Below are 19073 nucleotides of genomic sequence, written 5' to 3' on the forward strand. Positions count from 1 at the left end.
TAAACTGTACATAATGTGGTGCTCGGTGGGATACGTTGGATAGTCTATTGAGTGTGATCAGATATCTGTGGGTAATAATTTCTTCTGATCCCTTGTTGCAGGGAGACAAGGCAGAGTGCTTCTACATCGTTGAGTCCGGAGCGGTGAAGATCATGATGAAGAGCAAAGTAAGTCATACCCTTCTTCGCCATCCTCTTCCTCCTCTTTGCCTGTCGGCATTTTTTGAATGTCCCACGTGTTTCCCGCTGAAAGTCTGCGTTAATTATGCGGTATAATAGTAGTCAGTGTTTCAAAGGGCAATATAAGATAGAGCGTAAGCGACGCGGTTCAAAGGTAATGCCGCCGGTGTTTGCAGTATTAAACATTGAGCTGGGTGTTCCGGGTGCTTCGTGTCTCTAAATACTAGACCCAAACTGCAGGAGCCAATCCTTGGAAGAGCCTCTAAAGATTCCTGCAACTGGCTTTAAATTGGTGCCAAGGGAGGTCATTTGGCAAATTGAGATGAGCCGACATTAAGTCAAACCGTTCTCCCTGCTCCCTCCTCTCTACTTTCTCCCTCCTTTTTCTCCCATCTCTCTCTCTCCCCCTTTCTTCTCCCCTTTACTATCTGTCTCTCCCCCCTTTCTTCTCCCCTCTACTCTCTGTCTCTCCCCCCTTTCTTCTCCCCTTTACTCTCTGTCTCTCCCCCCTTTCTTCTCCCCTCTACTCTCTGTCTCTCCCCCCTTTCTTCTCCCCTCTACTCTCTGTCTCTCCCCCCTTCTCCCCTCTACTCTGTCTCCCCCTCCTCCCTCCCTCGCTTCCTGCTCTCTGTCTCACCTTCTCTCTGCCCCCCTCTCCCCCCCCAGACCAAGGCGGACCATGCGGACAACATGGAGGTGGAGATCGCTCGCTGTACCCGGGGTCACTACTTCGGAGAGCTGGCCCTGGTCACCAACAAGCCCCGCGCAGCCTCCGCCTACGCCGTCGGAGACGTCAAGCTTCTGGGTACGAGGGGGACGCACACATACACCCACAGATGCACACATACACACATACCGTGCACGCACACATACACATACGCAGATTACACACACGCACACACATGCACACGCATACATGCACACATACACATACACGCACACACGTACACACATACGCACACACAAGATAGGCTAAAATAATTTATCCGAAACACATACTGTACATACACACTGATACACATAGCATAATGGATCTTAGGGCCTGAGAAACACACACACACACACACACACACACACACACACACACACACACACACACACACACACACACACACACACACACACACACACACACACACACACACTGATAAGCATAGCATTATGAATCTCAGGGCCTCAGAAACACATACAGACACACACACACACACTGATACGCATAGCATAATGAATCATAGGTGTTATCCATGTGTAAACAATCCTACGCACTCACACTGGAATCTGCAAACACATGAATGGGTGGGAGAGGGGGAACTGGTGTAGGGGGGAGGGTGTTTGACTACCAGCCACAAGGTCCCGAGTTCCTGATCCCAAGTCTTTAGCAGCTTGAGGCCACATCAGAGTTTCCGTAGTCCGGTAATTACCGGTCATTGACCAGAAAAAAATGAGGGGGACCGAAAATTCTAAATGTCTCCGGTCAGTGGACAATGGAAGTAAATCTCTGCACAATTTGAATTGTGTTTTAAATATGCTACAGTGGTCATTTGTTTAGCCTAATTCATGTTAAACAATGAGGGTTCTGATTGACCCGAATATCAAAAGAAGTAAAAAAAAAAATAAAAAAAAAAATAAAAAAAAATTCTAGCGGAAACACTGGGCCACATCCCTTCCTCCTTTATAATGACATGTATGAATGGGAAATGAAGGCTAGATATACGTTGGTAGAAAAAAATATTCTGCAGAAGGTTGTCACTGTTTACCTGTGTGTGGGTACAACCTGTCGTAATACCACTCTCTCTTCCTCCCCTTTCTCTATTTGTCTCTGTATGTTTCCGTTTCTCTTTTGTCTGTCGTCTGTTGTTCCTTTCTTTACTGTCTTTTTGTTCTCTCTGCATTTCTCTCTCGCTCGCATGCTCGCTCGCTCTCTCTACATCCTCTCTCTCTCTCTCTACTCGCTCTCTACACCCTCTCTCTCTCTACTCGCTCTCACTCCCTCTTTCACTTTCCTCTGTCTCTCTGTCTCCCTCTTTCCTCTGTCTCCCTGTCTCCCCCACCCTCTTTCCTTCTGTCTCTCTGTCTCCCCCTCCCTCTTTCCTCTGTCTCCCTGTCTCCCCCACCCTCTTTCCTTCTGTCTCTGTCTCCCCCTCCCTCTTTCCTTCTGTCTCCCTGTCTCCCTCTTTCCTCTGTCTCTCTGTCTCCCTCTTTCCTCTGTCTCTCTGTCTCCCCCACCCTCTTTCCTTCTGTCTCTCTGTCTCCCCCTCCCTCTTTCCTCTGTCTCTCTGTGTCCCCCACCCTCTTTCCTTCTGTCTCTCTGTCTCCCCCTCCCCCCTCCCTCTTTCCCTCTGTCTCTCTGTCTCCCCCTCCCCCCTCCCTCTTTCCCTCGGCCTCCCCCCCTCCCGCTCTGCAGTTATAGACATACAGGCCTTTGAGCGACTGCTGGGCTCCTGCAAGGAGATCATGAAGAGGAACATCTCCCACTACGAGGAGCAGCTGGTCGCACTCTTCGGCTCCAGCATGGACCTCAGAGACTGAGACCCTCACTCCGGCTCCTCGCTGTGCCTTCTACACACACACACACCACACAAACACACACACACACACACACACACACACACACACACACACACACCACGCAAACACAAACACAAACACACGCACACACACCACACACACAAACACACTCATCAACACACCCGCCGCCGTCGTCGAGGAAAAAGAAAACGATATGGACATTACGCCGTTGTCACCCAAGCTCGAATAAACTCTATACCGGTGTCGTTTGCATCGCAGTGTACACTGCTCCACACCGACAACGCTCTCCCTCTCCCTTCTTTTTCTTTTGATATGAACTCTATACAAGCATAGGATTAATATAAAAACAAAACAAGGGAGAGTGGTTTAAGAATCAGTCCACAGATTTCTCAAGCCTCCTCAAGTCCCATCTCTACCGGGTGCCTCCCCCCCCCCACCCCCTCTTAGCAGCTGCTGAGTCAGGTGCTTGTACTCTCTCTCTCTCTTTCTCTCTCTCTTTCTGTACGTCTCTCTCTATCTGGCTCGCTGCCTCTCTCGCTGGCCCTCTCTGTCTCTGGCTCTATCTCTCTTTCTAAAGCTCTCTCTCTACACTGGAAGACACCAGTCAAAGCAGTATAGGCACACTGGCATGCACGCACACACACACACACACAAACACACACTTTTATGTACTTATACCTACATAGGCACTGAAAAATACGTCCAAATCCCTTTTGTCTACTTACACTCATGTCACGCACAAACTGCTTGACACACTCCTTTATACACTCACCATATAGTTAAACACACACACACACGCACACATTTTTGCATAGCTTCAGTGAGCTTTAACATACACACAAACACTCCAAAACTAACTTTCACATGTGTAGGCATTGCAATTACATAGACACGTAGACAACACAGTTGTCGATAGCAAGCATCAGCCAAGGACACACGAACATTCTCACACAAATACTCACACACACACACACACACACACACACTTAGGCACCTGCAGTTGCAAAAACAGACACATGGGAAAATGGAGAAACAAGGAAAAACTACTTACAGGAAAAAATAATGCAAAATGCAAAAAAAACAAATAAAAATGAAGAAACAAGAGGAGTTTTAGAAACATTTTATGGAGATAAACAAAAAAAGAAGCTTTGATAAAATATTATTTAAATAAACAAAAAAGTGTTTCCTCTTTGGGAGGCGGGGGTGTGGATCTTTGTGAGTGCGCTCCACTTCTGCTGTCGTTGATTGAGTTGAGTTAGTGCTGGTGTCTTTCAGTACCACCGAAGAAGTCAAAACCAGAGCAACCCCACGTTTCTGGGTCCTTGTTATTCTGTAATTGACGCCACACAGTTGTATTAATTATTAATGTATTGTTATTATTATGATTATATATTCAGTTATTATTTTTGTTTTACTTTGACCAATTCTGATTTAAAATAGAAAAACACCCATCCAACATCCATCAGACAAAATGTAAAACAAAAAAAATATATATTAATAAAATAAAGTTAGTGCTTATTTCTCCATGATTATTCTTGAATGAGTTGTCCTGGATTTAAAAAAAGGTGAAAAAAAATAAAGCAAACATTTTGTTAAAAAGTTTGTGGTGGTGTCTGACATTTCTTCTGTGTTTTTCATTTATAAACGCTCTTTCTATAAAACAGTTATAACTAACTCTGTGGCTTTTTATAAAACCAGTGCAATACAAATTCACTACTTTTGTTAAATGATGTAGGCCTTCGTAGTTACAACCCCAAAGCACTAGAGGGCTCTAGCTGGAAATATTAGTCCACTTGTGTGCTTCACATTCACGGTTTCACCCGCTGTCACCTATTACGCTATCGACAAACATATTTTATAGACTGGGCTAAATCTTTAATAGCTCCATGTGCTAAACGAATTTGATATCAATAACAAAGTTACCCACTAAATAAAGTGGCGTATATAGTTGTAGTTATGAAGCGTGTAACGTTATAATCTCCTCTCCTCGAAAACTTCGAGGAAGAACCTGTTCTTGGATGAACTGGCAACTTCTTCACAATGTAAGTATAACGTTAATGTCCTGTTGTATAATGTCAATGTTCGTATAACATACAAGTGTGCTTTATCCTTAGTCGTTTGCAGCTGTTCACGAATACACGTCTTGACTCGATGGGGATTACACTGAGCACTACATCTAGCCAACTGTGTTTCTGCATGCCTGCCTGGTAATGAATGAGCCTGAGTGTGTAACTAACACTATATCACACAGCACACCAGCTCGCAGTTATAATTTGAGAAGTTGTATTGCAATAGGTAGTGCTCTTACAATACGTCCGTGGTAGCCAGTGACATCATTGCCTTTTTTGGCTTGCAGAGTTTATTTCTAGTGAGGAAGTACTTCTGGATATATATACTTCCTTATATGGTCATACGGCTAATACGTTCTTATTTTAAATCCATTGGTTAGGTCAGCACGTTTATTATATTCATATAAATACCCAATGCCTATGCTTTAAGAGTATTGGGTACGTCTTTGCAGGTGTAGACCTTTACTTATCCAGCGCCCCAGATCTGGGTCTGGGTGGGGGGGCGGGCTACGTGTTTGAATCCCAGCCGAAGGTTTGGGGTTCGAACCCAATGTCCAAAGTCCTTACCTGTAGGCATCCTAAAGTAAAATGACCTTACCCCTTACATGCCCCTTACATTTATATATTTTTATAATCACAAAACATAAATGGTTGTCTTTTTGTTTAAGTCTAAAAGAGGTGTCTGGAAATGGCCAGGACCTGTCGAGGTCCTGTACCCCCTTTTCCTGTGAGAAGCCATGACTGATTATTCAGGGTATAGTCGCGCAGTTCTCTCTGTAAAGTCTACTGAGTTACAAACCCCTTTTTTTTTTGCAAAGGGACAGTTCTTAGCCTTCACAGCACGAACGAGAATGCCCCACTGGGAGTCGGGCGCACAAGATTAAGCCAAATAATTGTTAAGGACAATCAAGAGTGACGACACTCCATTTGCAAGAGCCAGGGAACCGTACCACACCGTGTATCTAATCAGCGTACTCTACATTTGATGTTTAGAATTCCCCCATCAAGGTCAAACCTTATTAAACGTCAGATGGAGCCATTCCAATCACTCTTTACATTGTGACCACTTTAAGGATATGATATCCATCCTCTTGGCCGATATGTCAGTTTTATAGTCCCCAAAACGTACATCGACCAAAATGTGTTCAATCTGTGAACCAAAAACGGCAAAGAGCTTCTTCACTAAGTAGGGTGGCAGATGATGGGTGGTAGATGAAGAGTGGAAGACGAGGAGGAGCTTACAATGTGGGATAGGCGGGGGGGGGGGGGGGGGGGGGGGGTATAGTCTTGAGTGTCAAGGGTGTTTGACCCCAAGCCGAAAGGGTTCTGGGTTCCAAGCCCAACGTCCTCAGCTTCCTTGAGCAAGTGGCCTAACCCCCACCACCACAGACCACACCACCATCAATAAACGTCCACTCACAGCCCCGGCCTCAGAGTGACAGCTCTTCTATCTGTCGTTAGATTATCACCCCGCAGACCTGTTTCCTGTTGCGTACTCCCAACATCCTCGTTTTCTAACGTGTCATCGCGAGCGGCCGCGGGTGGATGAGGGTGCGTGTCAGGGGCTGGAGGTTCATAGCTCTTGAGAGAGCGGTGTTTGTCTAGTCTCATCCCGCGGTCGAGGTGTTTTCATCCCCTGGCCTCCCTGTCTTCAGCTCCTCCGGTGAGTCCTCGTTGGCTGGGGTTACTCCCAATTTGAACTGTAATTGGATGAAGCGCGGGTCATTAATTAAACAGGATTGTTTGTCTTCTTTGGGCGGTATCGTAAAGAAAGTCATGCAATAAATCCCCTGTTGTTGGGGAAGTGCAAAGATGCCCTTTGGAAAATCATGAAAATGGAAGCTTAAAAAAAAAACAGAAAAAAAAAAAACAGAGAACTTACTTGTGTGATACAACCCCATTTATCCATATGTTGACCTATACTCATGTGATGACCCTCTGTTGTTTGGAAGCCAGTAACGGCTGTTACTTTGAATTCTTAAGCGTATCGTGATCTATATATCATTACTGTGTGTAGTAAAAAATATGAATATGTTGATCGACTATTCCATATTGCCCAATCCCTAACGTATCTGAAGGATGGTCTGTCTGTCTTTGGAGGGGGGTTGGGTTGCTGCTTGATGCTGTGTGCTCAAAGATTGGTCTGCTAAGTGATAGCGACGATGTATGGCGGACTCTCCATTGGTGGATTTGCCTACACAGGAGCAACAGAATGCAAGACACTCGGTGCTGATCGAAGACTAAAATGGTGGCACCTGTTGAGTGGATCACAACAGCTCTCCTTGTTCCTGGATCTTGCATACGCAGAACATCTCTTCTCTCTGCTTGTGAACGCGATATCATGCTGCTCTGTGGTTGTTGGTGTGTTGGGTCACTCACAACCTACTTGTCTTTTCATCGAGTTTCATCTTTTCAACGATGAGAGGACTTCATGTACGCTCCATCCTTGCATACCAATGCAGCCGATATTTCTCTGAGCCAAAAAGATGAATCTACATTCATAACAGTTGGCACTGGCGCTTGGAAATCAATATTAGGATTACAAATCGAAAAAAGGTCAGCGAGCCCTGCAAGGAAAAGATTTAAAAGATGTTTCACTGGGTAAAAGCAAGCAACACATGTCAATAGTTAACACGTGTGTGTTTCAACTGTCACATTCAATTCTGTCACACACAGAGCCATGGCACTAATATGAGCATGTGTTAGGAATCAACCACATGCTGAACTAGTTGGCCTGGCTGCGTGAGAAGACCTTTGCATGGGGGTTTGGTCCGCAAAGACACTGAAATCAGCAACTATTGAACACCGAGGACGATGATTGACAGGTGATTTCCCCTTCAACCCCCCCCCCCTACCCCCACCCCCACCCCCCTTCCTCATCACAACAGGAGTGACCCATCGGAAACACAGGACCCTCCGAGCCAATCAAACAAAAACGGCAGGCCAGTGCTTCCTCAAACCCCCGACGACCTCCGCCACAACCTCAGTCCCGGCCCCGCCCATGACGCCGATATCGGGCTCGAGGCTCCGGGGGAGACGGGACCTCGTGTCCATCGCCATGGTAACGGACAGCCCCAGGAGGAGGAGGAGGAGAGGCTCCGGGTGGTGCCCATCCACCAACGGCCCGACCTGCTGCCCCGCTGCGCCGACCTGGTGAACGAGGAGTGGCGGCGGAGCCAGGCCGCGCGGCTCCACTCGCTGCAGAAGTCCTGCCAGGAGTTCCCCGTCAGCCTGGTGCTGCTGGCCGGGCCCCCGGGGGCCGAGCGGCTGCTGGGCCACGCCCGCCTCTCCCGGGTGGTGGGCCACGGGGCCAGCCTCTTCCTGGAGTCGGTGGTGGTGCCGGCGGCGGAGCGCGGCAAGGGCCGCGGCCGCGCGCTGATGGAGCTGACGGAGCGCTACTGCCGCGGCCGCGGGTTCGGCCGGCTGTGCCTCACCACCCACGATAAGCAGGGCTTCTACGGCCGCCTGGGCTACGCGCCGTCGGGCCCCGTGCAGAGCGCGGGGGCCCTGGCCTCCGTCGTTCCCCTGGAGACGCTGCACCAGCTGATGAAGCCCTCGCCTTCGGCCGTCTCTCCGGGAACACCCCCGGCGCCTGTGGCGCCGCCAGCCGACGCCGTACCGCCCCCACCACCACCTCCGCCACAACCGCCTCTACCCTGTCTCCCTCCCCCTACCTGCATCCCTCCCCCACCACCACCTCCCCTCTTTGCTCCACCTTCATCCCCTCTTCACTCCGTCGCTCCCCATCCTCCTCCTCCTCCTCCTCCTCCTCCTCTCTCTTCCCCTCCTCCTCTCTCTTCCCCCCCATCAGTGGAGCAGGGCGGTCACATGACCACGATGGACACTCCTTACCGGGATGCCAGGGGAACGCCCATATTCTGGATGCACAAAGACATCTGAAGCCCTGAACATGAAACGCTATACCTAATGCGCTGCAGTGCAGTGTGCATGCAGGCCTGTGCGGCAGGCAGACATGCACACACAAACACAATAGCGGGAGATGCAATTCACGGTGGCTCGCCTCTAACAAGGCAATGGACCTGCCTGATTGGGTGATCACCTGGTTCAACCTTACACACACGCACACAGACACAGACACAGACATTGAGTTTGTAGTGTAAGTGTGTACCTGGGAAGCAGCGACCGAAGACGACGGACACGATTTGGGAGAAATTCTTCTGCCATGTGTAGCTCGTATGATCAAATGTCTGACGCATACGTTACCTTCGCAAGATGGTTGAATGGACGGATCTGGATGGTTGCTCTGGGGTTCTGTGTGCTTTACTCACACGTTTCAGTATGGGACTTTATAGAAGCAGCTCAAAAGTATCAAAAACCAGTGAACCAGTCTATCTTAAACCAGTGAACCAGTCGATCAAAAACCAGTGAACCAGTCTCAATCCTGAACCAGTCTATCATAAACCAGTGAACCAATCTATCTTAAACCAGTGAACCGTCTCAATGTTAATGGAATGCTCAATCTCGATTTGGAGATTTTATTGGATAAAATCTAATAATGATATACTCCTTCGAACACAAATAATGTGTTTTTAGAGAGTCAAATCATGTAAATTTATTTAAATGCTTTAATAAACTAAAGTGCCCTATAATTCGCCTCACAGGAATGCCAATTCAGTTTTGAAGTTGATGGAATTTCAAAAAGAAAATGACAAGTTCATGTATTGCATTATTGTTTTACTGCCCAAATGTGTTTTATTCTAAGAAATAAATACTTTGCTCACCATGTTGATTCTCTATTATCGTGTTTACTTCACTTTTTATCTCGCATCCGTATTAAGATGTTGCCTTATTGTATCTGAGTGACCACTAAAGAAAACATTACCATAGCTTTGATGGAACTATCTGTAAAATGCAGTCTTATATTTATCATTTACAAGTAAATGTTCTGTCAACAGCGGAAACGTTCTGTGCATGCAATATTGCGCCATCATTTCCGCCTGCATTGTTTCCAAAACAACGATATCATCAACAGAACTGTCAGTTCCTTAAACCATCATTTGAAGGCCATCTGAGCACGTATAAGAACAGCCTTCTTCCTTCCATCCCTCCCATTGGTTCTTTATTTGACTTTATATCACTCGTCTCTCCTACACAATGCACAGCCCCAAAAGGCTCTCACCCTCTCTCCCTTCAGGACGAAGAACACCTCCTCCCAGCCACAACCACATGGAGCTGTCTGCCCCCCCTCTCCTCCTCCTCCTCCTCCTCCTCCTCGTCTCCCCTCCACCCTGCGCCAGCGACCAGCCCGGCCCCCCCAAGCCTCCGGAGCCCTCCCGCCTGCAGGGGTCCGCCCCGGTGGTGACGGGCCGTCCGTTCGTGGTGGTCTGGAACATGCCCACCGCCCACTGTGAGACCCTCTACGGGGTGCAGCTCAACCTGGGGGACTTTGACATCGTGGTGAACTCACAACAGCACTTTGACGGACAGGTGAGTGAAGGTCAATGAGTGCTGAGGTTGTTAGATTATGGAAAAAAAATCATAATCACGTTTATTTTGGTCAATATTGGAATCATGATTATTTTTGAGACATGAAATGTGAGTTCTCCTAAAAAACTACAACAAAATGTTAAAAAAAAAAAAATGCTTCAGAGGGGGCAATATGGGTTGCATGGGTTTAACAGAGAGAGAGAGGGAGAATCTTCCGATAAATGGATATCCGTTCTTATCGTTATGTTTCAGATGTAGCTTTGTCTAAGTATTCATCCAAAAACGTTATGTTCTTCTCCTCTTCTTTGTTGTGTTTTTTTTATGTCAGGTTGTTTTCCTGGCTGTTGACTGGTGTTCACAGCTCATCGGAAGTCAGATAAAAGAACACAATTCATGGAATTGGTGCCATAGATTCCTTCACCAGAATTAGAATGTGAAGGGTTTTGTTTATCAAACCAGTCCTAGATGATGCCATTCTACCTCATGTAAATCATGTCTGCTAATACATTTCTATTACCACTATTATTAATCATACTGCATTTCTTTACGCTGTCTGTGCCAAACAGCGTCGTTAAGGCAACACTAACCACACTCAGGACTTTAAGACAACAGCCCACATCACAACCCCACAGACTCGTATCAGTTGGCAGGATCAGACAAGAGAAACACATGAACCCTTAACCGACACCACGCACAGTTTAAACCCTCCGCTCCTCTGATCGTGGTTCCACGTCGACGCAGCGCACGGGAGTTTACGGACCCGTTACGTCCTTGCGAACCATTCCTTGTGACCACCGCAAGGGCCTGACGTGCGCCTCCTAGAAATGATATCCTTGTGTTGAGGCGACGGCAACAGCGAGGGCTGTGATTGGTCCGCTCGCTAAAAACCCGACGCAGAACCAAAACTGGTTTGTGACTCCGTCGAAGCATCTGCGTGGTCCCTGCGATGCGTAGAGGTGGAACCATAATCAGCCCTTAACCCCCCCCCCCTCTCCCCCCCCGTCTCCCACCTCTCCCCCCTTCCCCAGAACATGACCATCTTCTACCGCGACCGCCTGGGGCTGTACCCCTTCTTGTCCCACGACGGCGCAAGGGTCAACGGCGGCCTGCCGCAGAGCGCCGACCTGGGGGCCCACTTGGCCCTCGCCGGGGGCCAATTCTCCCGCCGGCTGCGCCCCGACTTCGCGGGGCTGGCCGTCATCGACTGGGAGGAATGGCGCCCGCTGTGGGCGCGCAACTTCGACTCCAAGAAGGTGTACCGCCGGCGGTCGGTGAAGCGGGTGCGGGAGACGCGGCCCGACCTGAAGGGGGCGAAGGAGGTGACAGGGGAGGCCAAGAGGGAGTTTGAGGACGGGGCGCGCCGGGTGATGGGGGAGACCCTGCGCCTGGGGGTCACGGAGCGGCCAGGCGGGCTCTGGGGGTACTACGGGTTCCCCGCCTGCTACAACGATCCACAGAATAAACCCAGAGGTGAGGAGGGGTCGTCGTCCCGTGGTGGCGAGGGTACACGTGTTCTTTATTTTATAAGTAGAAGGCAAGGCAAGGCAACTTTATTTATGTGGCACTTTTCATATACAAGGCAGACTCGAAGTGCTTCACGTAGAAAAGAAAAGAAAATAGATAAAAGAAAACAAAGGCAAAGTAAAAAAAATGCATTCTAGAAAGTGCATTGTATTTAAGATTTAGCAGAAGGCTAAAGCAAAACCTTTAGCCGACTTCTAAGAAGGATAGATACTTGTGAGGAAAACCGATTCTGGTAAAAGTAGAACAGGTTCAACTTCTTTACTTCAGTAAAAGTGAAAAAAGTACCAGCTCTGAAATGTACTAAAGAATGAACGTAAAAAGTACGCCCTCAGGAAAGCATCTAAAGATCAAACGACTTGGCTAAAGAACTGTGCCCCACTTTCATTTTTTACTTTGATTATTTTTAGATAACAGCATTGAATAAACAAAAGAAAGCATCAAAATACACAATCTGCATACTGAGAATTGAAAATAAAGAATTGCAGAATTAGCATTACAAGAAACCACAACATTCAGTGGGTGACAGAAGTGGTTTTGGACCGGGGGGCTCATTGCTGCGCTGTGTCCGCCTCCGTGCTGCTGTCAGGGGCTAACTACACGGGGGAGTGCCACCCGGGCACCAGCCGGCTGAATGACCGGCTGGACTGGCTGTGGAGCGAGTCCACCGCCCTGTACCCCAGCATCTACCTGCCCCAGAGGCTGGCTGGGGCCCCGGAGTCTGCGCTCATGGTCCGGTAAGAGAGGGGGGTGGTGTGTGTGTGTGTGTGTGTGTGTGTGTGTGTGTGTGTGTGTGTGTGTGTGTGTGTGTGTGTGTGTGTGTGTGTGTGTGTGTGTGTGTGTGTGTGTGTGTGTGTGTGTGTGTGTGTGTGTGTGTGTGTGAGAGATTGGCTGTGTGTGTGAAAGTGAGATTGTGTGCGTCTGTGTGAAAGTGGGATTGGCTGTGTTTGTGAGATTGTGTGTGTGTGTGTAAAAGTGAGATTGTGTGTGTAAAAGTGAGATTGTGTGTGTGACTGATGCATGACGTGATGTCCCCCCCCCCCCCCCTCAGACACAGAGTGCTGGAGGCTCTGAGGGTGGGCTCCGTCTGGCGTCATGACAACACCTCGAAGGCCACGCCCGTCCTCCCTTACGCCAGGCTGGCCTTCGCGCACACACTCGACTTCCTCAGCGTGGTATGACGCACAAAAAGAATGAAAACGCCACACATGAAAGACACACACATGGCAATATTAAACACACTAGCGACTCGCTACTACACACACAAAAACCATCAAAGACTGACTCTGAGAGACTGTGTGTGTGTGTGTGTGTGTGTGTGTGTGTGTGTGTGTGTGTGTGTGTGTGTGTGTGTGTGTGTGTGTGTGTGTGTGTGTGTGTGTGTGTGTGTGTGTGTGTGTGTAGGCGGACCTACATCATACCCTCGGGGAGGCTGCAGCTCTAGGGGCGGCTGGAGTTGTGCTGTGGGGAGAGCTGGAGTTCGCCAGGTCAAAGGTCAGTGTGCGTGTGTCATCTCTCTGGGGATATCAGTGCTCAGAGACATGAATTGTTGATTCAAACCAAACACATGTAACACATCTGAATTCAAATAGCCCTGTTATGTGGTTCAAATAGATTTAAACATAAAATCAAGAATCATAACATTCATTCAGCAAGCATGCTTTATTACTAATCCTATAGACGAGTTATCCTTCATATTTCGAATTATCCCGCATACCGACTGGAAGGTCTGCTCCAAACCAGAAAACACATGACTTGTTGCTGCACTTCATTTTGCATGCCACCATATTCACATCACGCCACACGTCCAACTAGGTCTGGCAGCTCTGTGAAAACTCTTTGCCACTATGAACCCAGGGCTGAAGGGAGGGTCTCCGGAGTCTTAAAGGTTGCATCAGCGATGCAAGGCCAAAACATAAATGATCACATTCATCTGATCTTTCCTCACGATCCGCTAGCTGCCCGCCTGATAAGAAGGCCGTCAAAAAAACGTGTCTCTGTAGGCAGCCTATGCTCCGAGATCGTACACAAAAACAAATTGTTTTACCCACCACTCAAAACCAAAATAAATAGCATTCCAACCAATCACCGACAAGGGGAGGGTGCTGGGTGGTTTTGCGCTGCGTTCATGAACCTTTTTAACTGGATGCACGAAACACGGAAGGGAGGGGCGAGCTGGCTCTGTTTGTTTGGGATCTCGCTTCAAACACCGACCGAAGTGACGTCACCCGACATCGCCGATACAACCTTTAAATGTCCCACGTCTACATGAACGCACCATAACAACCGGAACCTTCCCCCCCCCCCCGCATCCTTCCCGCCCCCAGGACCAGTGTGTGCTCCTGAGGGACTACCTGCACGGCACGCTGGGCCGATACGTCCGCAAGCTCCGGAAGCGATCCCACCGCTGCAGCCAGCGCCGTTGTCACGGCAACGGGCGCTGCGCCAGGCGCCGGCCGGGCGTCGGTCACATGGTCCGCGACGAGACGTCCGGCGAGCACGGCCAGTCGTTGTTCGCGAAGCACTTCCTGTGCCACTGTTACCACGGCTGGGGCGGCCATCGTTGTGGAGAGAGCACGAAGTAGGAGCGCTCCAGATGACAGTTTAGGACCGAACACCGCTCGGGTTGGGCCGTCGTCATCGATGAAACTTAAAGGTGGCATATTATACCACCAGGTGTCAGTGTGAATAGCCGTTTAGAAAACGCCTTGTAGAAAACGGCTTGTAACGGCTATTCACACTGACACCTGGTGGTATAATATGTCACCTTCAACTTTATTTTACTTAATTGTAAAAGTGCCTTGGCTTTGAAACTGTAAGAATGCTGAATAGATGGATGGGCACGTAGGCCACCATTACATTTATATGACATTGATATCACTGGAACTAGAATATAAGACTTATTTAACATACTACTGTTTATTTTCCTTATCATAACCAACTCATTTGCAGCATTGATTGTATTCTCGAAACAAAAAGCCTTCTGTGCAGATTGTAAGTCTTCAGTGCCATGCGTGCTATCAAGTTGCTCTTAATTTCAATTTCCAAAGGCTCTTTCACATCCTGGAAAGAGTTGGGCCAGTGTCCAGACTGTGAAGAAAACCTGTCTTAATATGCCACTGCCAAGTCTCAGCTCTGAATAAATAATCACACGTGTTTGCAAAAAAGATTTGGACGTCTCTTTTTTCCCCCCAAATCACAGACGGATAAATAAAAGTGAAGCGATCAACTGTCAATCTAGCAGGGCTGATGGGAGGTTCAGTCTCTCTCTTGTAGAGCCATTCGTGTGCTCGTGTGTCTTCAAGGCCTGTCCCTCAGAGCTGTCAGGTTGTGTCTCAGGGCCTGTAGCTCCTGAATCAGCTTGGCTATCTCCATGGAAACGTCCTGTTTCTCCCTCACGGCCTCTGTGAGCGTCCGCATAGCACCGCCCTGTTGGACTGGACGAGGAAATGACAACGAATGATAATAATGATGCGCCGCGACATAATTAATCACAGAACATGCTAAATTAGTAGAGGCAGGATTGCTTAGTGAGACTGTTAGACTTGCAGCCAAAAGGTACTGGGGTTTAAATGTTCATTTCACTGTCTACCTGTCGCCATACGTAACCCCTGCCTCTCCATTAAAGGTGACATATTATAGCACGAGGTGTGCGTGTGAATAGCCGTTCAAAGCCGTTTTCACAAGATGGCGTGTCCACCTAGATGTATGCTGGACGAGCAGTCTACCAGCCTACCCAGTGGACTGTGGCAAACGCTGCACATCTATCCGCCATACATCTAGGTGGACACGCCCACTTGTGATGTCAGAAGAGGCAGACTTTCAACGACTTATCACACTCACACCTGGTGGTATAATATGTCACCTTTAATGACATGCTCATTAAAGGTGACGTATTATGTGTCGGTTAGGATGAACCAATGGTCATCTTGAATTAAACACAATAGTACAGTAGTATAGTATGACCGACATTGCATCGCACCTTGTACAAAGTTCTTAATCACTATGACACCAGTGTTATGAATGGATGATTCAACTAGTCTGACCCAGGAAGTAGACGGTGACGAACAGCATGAGCAGTAGGAACGCGATGAGTCCACAGGCCGCGATGTAGACCCTCGACGAACCGGAGCCCCACGTCTCCCCCAAGTGTTTCTGCAGTTTAGCGCTGATTGGCTGGCCTGGTTGATTGACGTCTGTCCTGCCGGGGTAACAGGGGTTTCCATTGGACGTCGGGCTGTGGGCGGGCGAGAGAGGCGGGCGTATGCCTAGGTAATGAAAGAGGGGAAATTGTGACAAAACTTGTGGCGCATTCAAATTGTCTGATTATATATTTGCAAATCCCTGCTTGTGATAATTCAAATGTGTCTCCGTGGGTTTTAGTTTGTATGCCTTTACTACTGCATATTATCTTCATTTTGTTTTGATTTTCTGATGTGTGCGATATACCTTCACATATATTTTTGTTCAGGTGGACTCCCTTGCTTGAGGTACAGTGGGTTTTCGCGTGTGTGTCTGTTTGTGTGAGCGTCTGTCTATGTGTGCGTGCGTGTGTGTGTGCATGTGTCTATATGCGTGTGTGTGTGTGTGCGTCTATCTCTTGGTGTGTGTGTTGTGTGTGTGTGCGTGCGCTTGTGTCTGTGTGTGTACCTCTGTGGCCGTGCTCAGGGTGCATGCGGTGCAGGTCATTGATGGAGTCCACAGAGTGGAGCTGGATCTCCGTCAGGTCTCTGTCACTGATGCGGTAAGACTGGGGGGTGGTGTGGGTGGAGGGCGGTCGAGACATGGCTCCTCCTACCAAGGGGAGAGAGAGAGAGGTCAGAAAGTTATTCACGTTTCCTTTGCTTGTTGATTGTTTTTCCCTATAATAGGAAGAGGAGAAGAAGAAGTGAGCTGAATTTGGTCATTCTGAAGGGTGGTACAATAGGGTGTTTTTTTTTACAAAATAAAAGCTCTCCTGTGTTTCCCTACCCAGATTTACAGCTAGAAGAAAATATTCGGAGAGAAAAAGATAAGTCAAAAATGGCAAAATGCACGAACAGCGTGCCATTAATACTAATGATAAAGGAATTGGATTAATGGAGAGGACTATACTGTAGATGCCTTGAAAGTCTGTGTATGAAATAGGTTTGTTTTTTGTGTGAAATCCCATTGTGGGACAAGCTGCTCTGTTTTAAAAGCAGGGCTAATATTAGGTCTGCTTATCAACTCCAGAAGGTGGCTGTAGGGTATTTTAATGGAAGAACAAAGGTCAGAGGATGACTGGTCTTTGCTAAACCAACTCAGACAATAGATGGAACCGACCACCAGCAGTATATCTATTACAATCTATTACAAACAGGGACCTGATCGTATGTCCCAAGACCATCAGACCAATAACCTGGTGCATAATAAATGAATGTACCAAGGAATTTCTGAAATAGAAATGTGGTTAGATTATAAATCCACCATACATTGGTGGTTAATTAGAAACACAACTTTGCTCCAATCATAAGCTCCATAACAGAAGTGTTTATATTTTCTCATCTTTGATCATTAAACATGCATACATATATAGTATATTGGATGCCAACTAAACCCTAGTTAACTTAATCAGAAGTAACTCACAGCACAGTTCCCAGGTGTTTGAAAAGCACACATTTCCCATCTCATACTGCACACTCAACTATTTTATAAAGATATATAATACTGTAGTAGTAGACAGTATGTTTATATTGACCTACTTATTAAGTCCAGCTACTCAATCTAAAGATGATAATATCCTTAGCCTTAAGTTAAATACATTGGTAAATGTGAATTCATCTTTAGTCTAAAGTTGAACACATCATTTGTCTTTATGGACAAGTAATAATGCCTTTCATTTCAACATTCCTTATTATTTCACAAAACGAACATCTCAATGCGAAATTGGCAGTTAATTGACTTAAATTGTTACACAGCGTGTGATTATATGATGCATAACAACAAACCACCATAACTCATATAGTGTATGTCATCAATTGTTCAATTATGCACACATTTTCATGAATGTCCAGCTGGGTCGTCGTGATAATGTGAGGCCTGGATATTTGATGATATGATATGGCATAATCAAAATGGCATCACATCAAATTATATCAAAACATCATATATGTGACACTTATGATACATTAAATGCACACCACCACAATGTTCACTGACATAAATAACACAAATGTTCACTTACCGCCGTGCGTAGGCCTATATGTGTGCGCGTGTATAAGTGTGTGTGTCCACTTGGTTGCGCGTCTGTTTCCTTCCGTTGAGCGCCTCCGAAAAGTCTTTACTATGCTATTGCATTCTCACACTCTACACCCGCTCATACAGGCAGACAACCAAACACACACACGCACACAGACACACAGACACACGCACACGCTGGGCTTCCAAAACACGTCATCCAAGTGACCGCGCGGTCAACACCGTGTCCCTCGTCATGGGATCTGGAGTGGCGAGACAGAAAGGACCTCTCCGGAAAGACGCAATCCAAATCCCAGTATAGGCCTATTCCTTGACAGTAGTTGATGAAAAGGAACACTGAAGTAAATCCTGGTTTGAGATCAACACGGTGTGTGTCTGTAAGCAACTGTCTCTCTGCCCCAAAGCAAACGCGACCCCCTATGCTATATTTGTGTGTGTGTGTGTGTGTGTGTGTGTGTGTGTGTGTGTGTGTGTGTGTGTGTGTGTGTGTGTGTGTGTGTGTGTGTGTGTGTGTGTGTGTGTGTGTGTGTGTGTGTGTGTGTGTGGGAGCTATAAATAGAATAAACAACTGCAGTTTGAACTTGTGTATCCTGATTTTAGTTCAGTTTATGCGTACAGCAAATGCAAAGACTACATTATGTCCATAGGTCTTTACCCCTGGGGGGGGGGGGGGGGTTGGAGAGAGAGAGAGAGAGAGAGAGAGAGAGAGAGAGAGAGAGAGAGAGAGAGAGAGAGAGAGAGAGAGAGAGAGAGAGAGAGAGAGAGAGAGAGAGAGAGAGAGAGAGAGAGAGAGAGAGAGAGAGAGAGAGAGAGAGAGAGAGAGAGAGAGAGAGAGAGAGAGAGAGAGACTGCATGCCAGACTGAAATAGCATCAGAGGTTGGGGTTAATATTAGGCCCATGGATGACTCGACGATCGTATCACACATAGGTTGGGGGTTATATATGTCAGTGCTGCTGAGTAACCTGTTTTGAACCTAAACCATTGTCACCCAAAAGTTGTATATTTATCAGGCCTACTTTAGGCTACTTTGTTGTGCTTTATTGACTGGGTAACTGTGTTGTTTACCCTTTTTTTTAATCTATGACCCTCTGGTGAGCTAAATGTGT

General features: G+C 47.4%; 4 protein-coding genes and 1 long non-coding RNA gene across 8 annotated transcripts; 3 read left to right on the top strand and 2 right to left on the bottom strand.

The window, feature by feature from the left end:
- The first annotated feature begins 8 nt into the window (after positions 1 to 8).
- On the top strand, positions 9 to 4310 carry LOC132457561 (cAMP-dependent protein kinase type II-alpha regulatory subunit-like). Of its 2 annotated transcripts, none has more exons than XM_060051815.1 (4): positions 9 to 167; positions 846 to 984; positions 2584 to 2740; positions 2774 to 4310. In XM_060051815.1, the coding sequence occupies exons 1-3, from the start codon at positions 153 to 155 to the stop codon at positions 2706 to 2708; spliced, it is 279 nt and encodes a 92-aa protein (XP_059907798.1). In that variant the 5' UTR covers positions 9 to 152; the 3' UTR covers positions 2709 to 2740; positions 2774 to 4310. The 2 variants fall into 2 exon arrangements, with proteins under 2 accessions (XP_059907798.1, XP_059907806.1); XM_060051823.1 differs by having other exon boundaries at positions 2788 to 4310.
- LOC132457575 (uncharacterized) lies at positions 1827 to 2238 on the bottom strand. The gene is made up of 2 exons (XR_009525726.1): positions 2129 to 2238; positions 1827 to 2089 (listed from the first exon to the last, which is right to left on the bottom strand). It is a non-coding gene; the product is annotated as an uncharacterized LOC132457575 (long non-coding RNA).
- A 195-nt stretch (positions 4311 to 4505) lies between the features above and the next one.
- Positions 4506 to 14915, top strand: hyal3 (hyaluronidase 3). Of its 2 annotated transcripts, none has more exons than XM_060051793.1 (7): positions 4506 to 4750; positions 9933 to 10225; positions 11254 to 11695; positions 12336 to 12483; positions 12798 to 12921; positions 13151 to 13240; positions 14074 to 14915. In XM_060051793.1, exons 2-7 carry the CDS (start codon positions 9965 to 9967, stop codon positions 14329 to 14331), a joined length of 1323 nt encoding a protein of 440 aa, XP_059907776.1. In that variant the 5' UTR covers positions 4506 to 4750; positions 9933 to 9964; the 3' UTR covers positions 14332 to 14915. The 2 variants fall into 2 exon arrangements, with proteins under 2 accessions (XP_059907776.1, XP_059907771.1); XM_060051788.1 differs by lacking the exon at positions 4506 to 4750 and adding an exon at positions 6121 to 6440.
- On the top strand, positions 7592 to 8677 carry LOC132463826 (N-alpha-acetyltransferase 80). Its single transcript, XM_060060032.1, has 3 exons — positions 7592 to 7602; positions 7666 to 8435; positions 8589 to 8677. Exons 1-3 carry the CDS (start codon positions 7592 to 7594, stop codon positions 8675 to 8677), a joined length of 870 nt encoding a protein of 289 aa, XP_059916015.1.
- Positions 14903 to 18527, bottom strand: si:dkey-20d21.12 (uncharacterized protein LOC556245 homolog). Of its 2 annotated transcripts, none has more exons than XM_060051806.1 (4): positions 17952 to 18527; positions 16397 to 16534; positions 15793 to 16014; positions 14903 to 15183 (listed from the first exon to the last, which is right to left on the bottom strand). In XM_060051806.1, the coding sequence occupies exons 2-4, from the start codon at positions 16530 to 16532 to the stop codon at positions 15047 to 15049; spliced, it is 495 nt and encodes a 164-aa protein (XP_059907789.1). In that variant the 5' UTR covers positions 16533 to 16534; positions 17952 to 18527; the 3' UTR covers positions 14903 to 15046. The 2 variants fall into 2 exon arrangements, with proteins under 2 accessions (XP_059907789.1, XP_059907784.1); XM_060051801.1 differs by having other exon boundaries at positions 16397 to 16540; positions 17952 to 18525.
- Positions 18528 to 19073: the final 546 nt, after the last annotated feature.

Source organism: Gadus macrocephalus, chromosome 1 (assembly GCF_031168955.1).
Source record: "Gadus macrocephalus chromosome 1, ASM3116895v1".
NCBI lineage: Eukaryota > Metazoa > Chordata > Actinopteri > Gadiformes > Gadidae > Gadus > Gadus macrocephalus.